Source organism: Heterocephalus glaber, unplaced genomic scaffold (genome assembly GCF_053883595.1).
Source record: "Heterocephalus glaber isolate CG9 unplaced genomic scaffold, H.glaber_assembly_v1.0 deba00001673, whole genome shotgun sequence".
In the NCBI taxonomy this organism is placed as follows: Eukaryota; Metazoa; Chordata; class Mammalia; order Rodentia; family Bathyergidae; genus Heterocephalus; species Heterocephalus glaber.
Genome location: NW_028258410.1, coordinates 7175020 through 7185796, shown reverse-complemented (window position 1 = coordinate 7185796; position 10777 = coordinate 7175020). Strand labels below are relative to the sequence as shown.

Sequence of the window (10777 nt, the reverse complement as noted above, 5' to 3'; positions counted from 1 at the left end):
GACAGAGGGCTGGGGATTTAGCTCAGTGGTGCTGCACCTGCCTCGTAAGTGGAAGGTCCTGAGTTCGATCCCTGGTTCTGAAGAAGGGGGGATATAAGGGACAGAAAGAGAGCTCCTGTCATTGCTTGCTTCTTCACCACTTTGCTGCTTTCTGCCCACCATGAAGTGTTTCTCCCCTCTGTGATACCCTCTGCCAGGCCAACCTACCTTGGAGCCAGCCAATTATGGACTGAAACTTCTACAAACAAACTGAGCTACAATAAACCTTTCTCCTTTGGGCACTGAGTATTTTGCCTCAGCAATGAGAAAAGCAACTAAGACAGAATTTGGTACCAGGAGTAGTGGAGTTGTTAGGACGATAGCTGACCGTGTGGTTCAGGAGCCTTTGCACCTGGCTTGAGGGAAGAGTTTGGAAAGGTTTGGAGATGCCAGCTGGAGAAGCAGCCCTGGAATGCTGTAAGCTGTACTTGGTGGGAGACTGGTCAGAGCTCAAGACCATAATGCTGATAGCAGTGCTGCTGGTAAAGACCAGGCTCAGGAGGTTTCCGCTGGGATGGGCTGCATCAGCTGTTGGACTCCAGGTGATGTGTGTTATGCCTGGCAGAAAGTCTGTCTGCATTTTGCTTATGTAAGGGACTTTGCCTGAGCAAGATTTTAAGGGCAACAGACTAATCTTGCGGAAGAAATTTCAAGGCAGTTGAATGTTGAGGCAGTGGCACGGCTACTGCTGGGGGCTTTTAGCCAGAACTATGTTGAGAATCGAGCAAAAAGCTCACCAGAATGATTTTTAAATGTTGTGAATAGCCGGATGTGCATGCCTGTAATGCCACCACTTGGGAGGCTGAGGCAGGAGAATCACCATGAGTTTGAGGACAGCCTGGACTACATAGTGAGTTCACGGCCAGCCTGAAATGCATACATAGCAAGACCCTGTCTCCAAAAAAAAAAAAAAGTAAATAAATAAAATGTGAGTTTGGCCAGAAAGGAAGCTCCAGTAAGGCTGTGGATTGCAAAGATAGAGCAGAGAGGAACTTGGTTGCTGAGAAGGAATAGGACAATGAAAAAGATGGCTTGAGGACATCACAAGAAAGAGCAGGACTCCAGCCAAGGTTGCAGAGGTGAAAGAATTTGCTTTGAGAAGCGAGCCCCAGAGCACCATGTTCCACGGTGGCGAGGCCTAGAGAATTCATTCCTCCGTATTGGCTTCAGAGTACTCAGCAATCCAGGCACTGGACTTCTACAGCCGACAGAGAAGGAAGCCCGCTGGTGGCAGACCTTGGTGTCATCCATGTGGTGCTGGTTTTAGGACCCTGCAGAATGTACGCCGTGTGGGATCAGGAAGACTTCCACACAGATTTCAGAAGAAGGCTTGGGGGCCAGACAGTGTACTCCTGAGAGGGCAGTGTGTGAAGTTGTCAGTGTAAAGGCAAAGGTGCAGTGAAGAACCTAGAAGTTTGGAGCAGCCAGAAACACGGATCATCTGAGAAAAGCTGCAAGGAGTGAGCAGAGCCAGCTCAAGAGAGAAACTGTGGGAGCTACAACCACCTGCAATCCCAGCGGGGCGGAGCCACCCAAGTCCTTTGGAGCTCACATCTTGCCACAGACTGCCTTGGGTGCTGGACATGGAACTACAGGACTTAATGTTTTCCCTGCTGGATTTTAGACTTGTTTTGGTCCCATTCCTTTCTATCCTGCTGTTAGGAATGTAATGTCTATTTTGTGCCATTGTATTTTGGAAGTGTTTAACTTTCTTTTCATGTGTACTGGGGCTCGCAGCTAAGACTTTGCCTTCAATCTCAGAGGAGACTTTAGACTTGGACTTTTCAGCAGTGCTGAAATTATTAGGATTTTGGCAACTCTTAGAGATGGACTAAATGCCTTTTGCATAAAGGGATGTGCATGAGTTTTGGGAGGACCAGGGTGGGATGTCATGGTTTGTGTCTAGATGTCCCCAAAGCTTCATGTGGTCATAGGTAGAATTTTTCAGAGGTGGCTGGATCTAGTGTGATGCTGGGATCGAGGGTGTGTGATTACTAAATTAGTTGTAGTCTAGGGATAGTTGGGGCCTCCTGGAGTCTGTGAACAGGGTCTGTCCATGCTGCTTTCAAAGACCCAGATGAAAATGTCACCAGCAAGAAGTTGCCTCACTTAAGCAGATGAATCCGGTTTTACTAATTCTTAGCAATTTTATCGCTTCTCGGCCTTTTGGCTAAGATCATGTGTAATTCGCAGCAGTTTTATCCAGAAGTACCTTTTTATTTTTTGTTTTGTTTGTTTTGGTTTTGGTACTGGGGATTGAACCCAGGGCCTTCACACTAAGGTGCATCACCAATCCTTTTTCTTTTTTTTGAGACAGGGTCTCACTAAGTTGCCCTGTCTGGGCTCAAACTTGCAGTCCTCTGGCCTCAGCCTCCTGAGTGCTGGGATTATAGGCATGGGCCACCACACCTGGCTGTATAACTATCCTTATTGTTAGCTGGAACATTGTGGTACTTAGCCAGGTGTGGTGGCCCATGCTTATGATCCCAGCACATAGGAGGCCGAGGCAGGAGGATCGCAAGTTCAAGCTCAGCTTGCATAACTTAGGACTTAGCCAGGGCCTGTCTCAAAATTTAAAAGGGGGCTGGGGATGTAGCTCAGTGTGAAGACCCTGGGTTCAGTTCTCAGTAGAGGTACAGATAAAGATACAGATATCTAAGAGACTTGGCCTGTTTGCAGCCTTTATGCTCTGAAGGTAAAGGGCTTCCTTGGGCCATGGGTCGGTGTGTGTGTACATTCACTTGAGAACCATCCAGCTGTCTTGAAATGGGTGTGTGGGCCGTACTGGCTGGAGGTCCTGGTTGGCCTAGAGGACAAGTGGAGGATCTTCACATTGTCTTGGGAGAAGAGATACAGACGTGTGGTGTAACAAGGGGAAGCTGTATGAGATCTGCTTTCTGGGCAACAGCTTTTCCCAGTCATAAGAGATGAGCAGTGGAGGGCCCTGCGTCTCGGGGTGCCAGTGATGGGGCCTGCAGTGGTGGTCAGGAGCCCTCCTGCAGGGATCCTGTGCTGGCCTGTGGTCTGTCACTACTGACAGGTGAGAACAGAGAGCCCTATTAGCCCCTGGGTGCAATAACACCCAGTGGGTGCCTCTGCCCTGCCGCAGTGGTGTAGGTCCATCTTTGTAGTTCTGCGAACCTTGAGGATAGCAGGGCAAGGGATCAGTCTTCCCCAGCTGAAGCAGGGGCCAATGGTTGGTTGGTACTGGACAGGTCACCTGGAGGCACTGGTGCACACAGCCTGTCAAACTGCAAATCCTTGCTCCCTGCCATGAGGCGTGACCCCAGGAGCTTCTTGGGTGTTTCCATGGAAATCTGGGATAGAGCCTTGGAATGCGCTGTGAAGAGGGAGTCCAGAGCCAGCCCATCCCCATACAGGTGGAGGCCTTGGCCTTGGGGTGCTGGTGACCACTGTCATTTGTGGGCTTGGTCCCTCCTTGGCTCTTCCTGACTGGAGGGCTGAGTGCAGTCGAGCATCACCAGAAACGGTGATACGGTAAGGCTGTGGAGCTCTTGGAAGAGTCTAGAGCAGTGCACTGTCCACACCTTCGAACCTTCCTCATGGAAGAGGGTGGGTTTCCAGTGGTTCTGAGGTGCAGGCTCCCTGTGTGCCTCACCAGCTTTTCCCCTGGGAAAGCATACTTTAGCTCTTCAGTTGAAAGTTTTCCAGCCCCACAGCTAAGGTGAACTGTGTTCCAGAGGCTGGTCTTGTTCTGGGGCATAGCAACACCCAGGGGCTGTGACCTCCCACCTGTGTCCTCCCATGAAAGGACCCAGGGAGGGAGGGAAGACTGAGCCAGCAGTGGGATCCTTGGGACCTGCTGGTGCAGGACTGGCCTGGATGTCAGGGAATGGGTTGCTGGTCATAGGGAGGGGTTTCTGTTCACTGGTCAGGCCCCTGGGAAAGCCAGTACCTGCTGGCCACAGAGACAGGCTCTGGCTCCCTGCCCCAGCTCCCTTCGCCCACCTGGTGGCCCCTGCACTACCCCATGCCCACTGAACACGCCCACCGTAGACAGGAGGGTCTCCTTGGGGCTAACTCATCTGAGACAGCAGCTGCTGGGTTCTGGGGTTAGGTAATAGAAGCGATTGGACAGAAGGTGAGGAGCTGGAGTGGGGCAGGGCTGGGTTGCTGGCCTCTCCCCTTCCCTCTCCTCCTGTTCCCTCCCTCCTTTGCTGGAGGAGCCAACTTCAAACGCCTCTCCGAGTGCCCCGCTACAGTCCTGTGCAGGGTCGTGTTGGACCTGTGGCTGCTGAGTGCGGGCCACACTTGCAGCCTGAAGACCTCAGGGACCATGTACATGGCCGGTTGGAGGGAGTAAGGGAGGGCGAGACCCTGAGAGGCCCATGGTGAGCAGCTGGGGCCGGGTGGGGGAGTTGGGGGGGGCTTAGGCCAAGGTGCTAATGTGCCTGTAGCTCGGGGAAGGCTGCTTCTCTGGTGACCCCGAGCTCCCTATTTGTACCTGACAGCTACTGTCACAGGCCACCTGTGGGTGCTTGTGCCTTGGTGTTCCTGGAACCTGTCTTTCCCCCATGATGGGCTGCGTCCGACTTTTGGGCCTGGCGGGGTTGTAGACACTGCCAGCCACAATGCGTATGGGGCATGGCCAGTGCTGGACATTCCTCCAGCAGCTCCCGCTAGCTTGCCCACACCCTGGCTCTTCTCAGCGACTGACCCACAGCAAGCCGAGGGGTAATGGGTCCTTCTGAGCCCACTCTGCTGTCCATGGTGCCTGGTAGATTTCAAGAAGGGGCCACAGCTAACTGCATCTGCACTTCTGGTTGCTGCTTGGAGCCCCAACCGGAATCCCCCACCTCCCCCCAACCCAACTCCAGGTGGTTGGCTGTGCTCCCTCAGGTGCCCCTGCTGGGGCTGGGAAGCCGAGTCCTATCTTCTCGCTGGGTTCGCATGATTAATTTTCCAGCCCAAGTTGGCTGGCTGCCTCCAGCCCCAAGCAGATTTGGGGATTGGCCCTTTTGAAGCCTGAGGGCAACCATCTGCTGTCTTCGATGTGTGGGCTTCTTCCAGAGAGCAAGTCTTGCGGGGGGGGGGGGGGCTTTTTGAACAACTGTGCTTACAGTGTGATGTGGTCCCCACAGCCTCTGGGGATTTCCCCAGCCCTCCTGTACTAGTGAGGTGTGACTTGGAGCCCTGAGCCTCCAAACCTCAGTTTTTGGTTTGGGGTGTGTAGGCAGGAGGACCCCAGTTCCTGTAGCTCAGAGCTGGCTGTAGCAGAAGTGCTGATGGCGGGGACTGGGGATTTAGCTCAGTGGTGCTGTGCCTGCCTCGAAAGCACAAGGTCCTGAGTTCAATCCCCGGTACTGGAAACAAAACAAAATATGCTACTAGAAGTACTGATCCGGGTCAGGGATTCAGCTCAGTGGTTCTGCTGCCTGCCTTGCAAGCACAAGGTCCAGAGTTCGATCCCGGGTACCCCCAAAAAACCAAAAGTAGTACTGATGGCTGGCAGGTGGGAGCTGCTAAGCCACTAGGGAGTGGAGCCGCTTGCCCCCTAGCTGGGGAGACGGGTGTGGCCCCTGCCGATGGGCACAGAGGGGACAAGGTGGGGACTCAGAGAAAGGAGACCCCAACTCTGGGCGTGGGTGTGAGGCCGTTTTGTGGGTAGCGTCCTGCTATACCCCAGAGCTGGCCACACCGGATGTGCAGAGCCAGGTGGGCCCTTCCCTCTGCTGTCTTATGGGTGCTCCATCCCTTCCTTGCCTGCTGTTACTCCAGGTGTCAGGCCCCTTGCCTCTGGACCTGTCCACATTATCTCTTTCTGGGTCCTTCAAGCCTCAGTGAAAAGGCCTCGACACCCCCCATGGCACACCTGCAGGCCTATTGTTTCCCCTCCCCACAAAACGCAGGGCTTTATGCTCCTTGACCTGCTCCCAGGGCCTTGTTGAGTACGAACATCTCCGTCTGACACTGGCTCTGACTGGGAGTGGCCCAAAGTGCGTACCAGTTTGGGTTATGTGCTGGGAATCACCCTACAGTCCAGCCTCAACCTCTCCTCCCCTACAGGTGCTCCCAAAACCTTCGCTCTGCGCACTCCTGCTGGCGCTGTTGGGGTTTGTGCTAGGGTGGGCCGGGCCACGCTCCTGCAGCGTCCCTGACGTGCTCCACCACTATCGCGCTGTCATCTTTGAGGATCTACACGCCGCCATGAGACAGGTCGAGCCAGAGGGCCGAAGGACAGGGCTAGGCTCCAGACCCCACCGTTCTGGGGCTAGCAAAGGGCAGGGACAGCCTGAGGTCTCCTGCAGCGCCCAGGAGGTATGGAGAGGGTGCCCCACCCCTGTCCTGCTTCTTCCCTCGGTGCTTCCGTCCCCCAGCTTTCCTCCCTTCCCTTCCCAGGAGCACAGTATCCTACTGTCCATTAAGTCTCTGGGCCGGACCCTGCGTGGGGCAGTAACAGGGGGCCGCCGTGGAGCCCTGGAGAAAGCCGCGTGGACCGTGGCCGTTCGTACCGAGGCAGTGATGCGGCGACACTGCTGGACGCCGCGCCAGGTGTGCGCCCCAGTGCATGCCGATCCAGACCAGCCCCTCCACCGCAGGCTCCCACCCTGCCGTGGCCTAGGGCTGGGCTGACGTAGGGCCCCTGGCGGGGTGGGGCTGGGGCCAGGCCGTGCGCGGAGCACTCCCTGACTGTGCATCCCGATAGCGACAGCGGAGTGGGCGGCCCAGGACGCGCCCTGCCTGGCGTCGCAGCGGCCGGAGGCGGCTCCTGCTGCGTGCCCTGGATACAGTCGCCACCTGCTGGGAGAAACTCTTCGCGCTTCGCGCCTCAGCCACCAGGAAACCCTAGCGGCGCAGGCGCCCCGGGTGCTGCACAGCGGACGGGCCTCATTCGATGTCTGCGCGGCTCCCGCGACCCGTTCCTCGGCGCAGCTCGCGCTCACTCAGAGACCCAGGACTTGGAGAAGCGAGCCCCATCCAGCCTTGACCGTCCCCGAGGTGGTCCGCGTGCCGTGAACCCAGCGAGGTTTTAATAAACGGGCTGGTACCGCAGGCACCACTCTGAGCCTTCGCCCACCAGACTGCACATAGGCCGCCTGGGTGGGACCCTCGGCTGGGAGGAGCGAGGCCAGCGCTTCCCGCAGCACTGGGCAAGGGCAGAGCCGGGCCTCCCCGCCTCGGGCAACAGGGGGCGCGCTTGGGACGTTGGTCTCGGCTCCGGAGGTTCCCCCTCTTTGCGCCCGCGGGTGGAGGGCGCTCTAAAGCGTTGAGCATCCGCCCTGGCCACTCGGGACGAAGCCAGAGGGTGGAAATGGAGGGGAGGGGAAAGCTGAGCTTGGTGAATGCAGAGCAAAACAACCGGATAAAGGAAACAGGCCTGAGGGGAAACCAGCCCTACTGCCCTGGCTGAGCTTGGCCAGGCCACTTCCTGCTGCCTGAGGGTGGCCACGGCCGGGGGCGGGGGAGGGGTCCAGAGAAAGACCGGTCTTCCGACAGCCTGGGGGTCCCCTAGTGTCTGCACAGGCCTGGCTGTCGGCCCTTCCCTGATCCTGGGCCATAGTTGTGGTTTGGGCACCTGCCTTCACCTCCTGGACAGGAGGAGTGGCCCAGGGGCTGAGGCAGACCTTGCCCATACCTGTGGGACAGGCCGGCAGGAGACAGAAAGCCCTTGGTGGGACAATCTGCACAGTGACAGCCAGCCACGAAGCTGATCCCGACCCTGCTTCCTGGGCACATACTTGGTCTGCCTCCCGGGAGTGTTGTCCCTGCTTCACAGGTGGGCGGGCGGGTGAGGATGCTGAGGCCGGGGGTTCGGGTTGCTCAGATCACACAGCCAGCAACTGTAAGTGCTGGGATCAGACCCAGGCCAAGGCGGTAGACAGGGAGTGGGGCTTCCTGACTGCAGTGTGCCTTTGGGTTCCTCCCAGGCCACATCTGAACACAGGCTGGGAACCCTAGGTCTCCCTCTGCGCCTTGCATTCCATGGGGTGCCGTGTAAGGGGCTGGAAGGCTTCCAGGAGAGACCCAAGCACATGGACCTGTCCAGAGGCAGTTCAGGTGTGGAGTCTTCAGCAAAGGAGGCTTTGGAGAGGTCTGCTTCAGTGTGTGGATGGGAGGCAGAACCGGAAGGCTGATCCCAGGGCTTGGCCCCAGGGCCTGGTGGGTCCTCATCCTGAACTGTGGAGCACTAATGGTCAAAAGCTGTGGACCTGGAATGAACGTGGCTCCCTTCAAGGGCTCTGTAGGTGTGCTAGATATAGCCAAGCATCCAGAAGGGGAGAAAAAGGCTGTTTTCTTGGAACATGAGGTGTAGGGCATGTATGATGGGGGTGGCCAAATTGAGGTCTGGAGAAGGTGGGGAGGAGAGCCCTGGGGTGGAAGCTGCCTGCTGGGCGCAGCCTGGATACACAGGCCCTGCACGCAGGAGCCCAGGCACCGACCTTGCTTGCTGCTTGCACTTGGACTTCTCCAGCTCCGGGGCCCTTGGGGAGATTGACTCTGTGCGGTAGACATCTGGGCATGGCTGCTGCCCACCCACAGTGCTCCCTTCTCTTTCAGAGTCATCAGGGATGGAGAGTGGGTGGGCAACAGGGCACCCCCACCCTGCTGACGGTGGAAGGATCAAACAAACCCCCTCCTCACGGGAGCTGGAGGAGGGGCCTGGGCTGCAGCTTTGGAGACATATGTTGGTGGCTGAGTCCTGGGGAGAGAAGCCCCTGTGTCCTGGTCCCATGTTTCCTCTGCAGAGCTCCTCGCCAGCATTAACCTTGGAGGTACCCTTCAACCTGCCACAGGGTCTTTCCTTCTGCAGGACGTGGGCAGATTCAGAGTTACACAGAGAGGCTCAGCTGTGGAGTCACGGAGACTAGAGAGGCCACTGGTTGCCGATGCAGACCTGAGAAATGAGGTCTTTAGGCTGAGCACAGAGACCCTAGTAGAGGCTCCCCTGTGCCCTGTGGAGCTGCAGGAAGACAAGCCATGTCTTCCTCACTTGTACCCAGCACAGGCTGGCACATGAGCTGAGCTGCTCCTGTCTGTTGATTGGAACTGGCTGAAACCAACTGAGAGATGCAGCAGGACAAACACGGAGCTGGGGCTGTGTACTATATTGTCCCAGCCCACAGTCGCCTTCTTGGGGCTCAGCTGTTTCCAAGGAGGTGGGGGCTGTGCCAGGGTGGCAGATGGAGCCCGCAGGGCACTGGGTGGGTTGTGCAACTTCCTGCAGCCCAGGAGCCACCCCCCACCATGTGCAGGGGGTGGGGCTGGTAGACTTTGAAGGGAGCCTGGGTCCCATGGCCCCCTAGACTGGGAGCCTTTGAAAGAACATCTGTAACTCCAGTGACAGACAAGTTAGTCTCTGGGTTTGCAAAACCAAGTTAATCCTGACTCTGCCGCTTGTGTATTCCCCACCCTGCTCCACCTCCCACTTCCACCTCCACGGGGTGAAGCCTGCAGCAGCTCCTGGGCAGGGGTGGCACCTTCCCCCCCATCCACCCCACCACCACCCAAGAGTGTTGCTGGATGGAGTGAGGGGAGGGGTGGAAGATGGGCAGCTTCTTCTGAGTCCCCTGTGTGCACGCAGATTCAGCTGGGCAGGCAGGGTGGGAGTGAGTGGAGAAGCTGAGGCAGCACCGTGGACAGGGAGGAAAAGGAGGAAACACCTGCTCCCAGACCTGGAGGATGCATGGCTTTGTGGGCCCTGGGCCCTTTGCGTGTGAGCATGAATGTGGAATCCCAAGACCAACAGGTGTGCAAGGAGGTCCCCTGCCCCTGCTTCGGCTAGCCCGGAAACAAACAAGCCCTGCACCCCCAGGAAGCACATGCTCATTGGGAGGTACCAGGTGCTGAAGCCCATTGTCCCTGTTAGTGGCCTTCAGAACCCTGGGGGAGGCCCAGGGACAGCTCCCATCCTGCCCCCTCCCCGGGAAAAGACCCAGCCTTGTAAACACAGCCACCCCCACCCCCCACCCCCGTTAAATCCAGAACTAGCAAGGAGGTTGCACCTGCTATGGGAAGTGAGTCCTTGTTGAGGGGGAAATGGAGAGGTCAGAGCCTGGGGGGCAGCGTGGCAGTGTGCGCTATGGGGGAGGTGGGATGTCCCGGGGTCACTGCCAGGCCATGAGGACAGGACTTCTGCTCCTGGCTGTTCAGGGGACACCAGCCTCACGAACCCTGGGGTACTTGCTGGCATCCCCTCAGCTTGCTGCCTGTTTCCCCATAGTCCAGTTGTGATAGTTGTGGCTCAAGGGAGAGGCGGCCAGGACTCCCTGCCAGGTGACCAGGTCCTGTCCTTGAGCAGCCCCTGGCGCCCCCTGCCCGGCATGAGGCCAGGGGTCGGAACTGTGGCCCGAGATAAGCTGCACTTCCTGCACTTGCTCCCAGCCCCAGCCCTCTCCTTCCTGTTTTCTCAGGCAGCCGCGATCAGCAGGCGGTGCCAGGGGAGACAGGGCGGGGTCATGGGGGGCGTGGTTGGTCCTGGGATACAGGGTGGGGTCAGAGGGGAACGGGCCTCTCCGCGACTGTGGTTGTGGGACGGGGAGCCACCTGGGCTGGGCAGTTGGAGGAGCAAGCAGGGTCCCTACTCCAGTCCAGCGCTTCCTGGGCCCTGGCCCAGAACCGCCCCCCGCCCCCTCGCCCCCTCGCCCCCTCCCGTGAAAGAGACTGAGCCTGGAGCAGAAGTGCTGGGAGGCTGGGTGGGGCAGCAGGCCAGCCCCTTCAGACAGACAGGCTGGGTTCAGGGTGGTATGATTGGGCATGAGCTTTGGTTTGGGGAGCC

The 10777-nt window shown here is 57.8% G+C and overlaps 1 protein-coding gene across 2 annotated transcripts; it reads left to right on the top strand.

The window, feature by feature from the left end:
• The first annotated feature begins 4415 nt into the window (after positions 1 to 4415).
• On the top strand, positions 4416 to 10395 carry CUNH20orf204 (chromosome unknown C20orf204 homolog). Of its 2 annotated transcripts, XM_087197965.1 has the most exons (3): positions 4417 to 6318; positions 6400 to 6552; positions 6707 to 10395. In XM_087197965.1, the coding sequence occupies exons 1-3, from the start codon at positions 6016 to 6018 to the stop codon at positions 6848 to 6850; spliced, it is 600 nt and encodes a 199-aa protein (XP_087054091.1). In that variant the 5' UTR covers positions 4417 to 6015; the 3' UTR covers positions 6851 to 10395. The 2 variants fall into 2 exon arrangements, with proteins under 2 accessions (XP_087054090.1, XP_087054091.1); XM_087197964.1 differs by having other exon boundaries at positions 4416 to 6552.
• Positions 10396 to 10777: the final 382 nt, after the last annotated feature.

What these genes read in the sequence shown, in the direction of transcription:
- CUNH20orf204 (XM_087197964.1), top strand. Translation starts at nt 6,016, where the DNA reads ATGTGCTGGGAATCACCCTACAGTCCAGCCTCAACCTCTCCTCCCCTA. An exon ending in ACTGCTGGACGCCGCGCCAG is followed by an intron (nt 6,553 to 6,706) that starts GTGTGCGCCCCA and finishes GCATCCCGATAG; the next exon opens with CGACAGCGGAGTGGGCGGCC.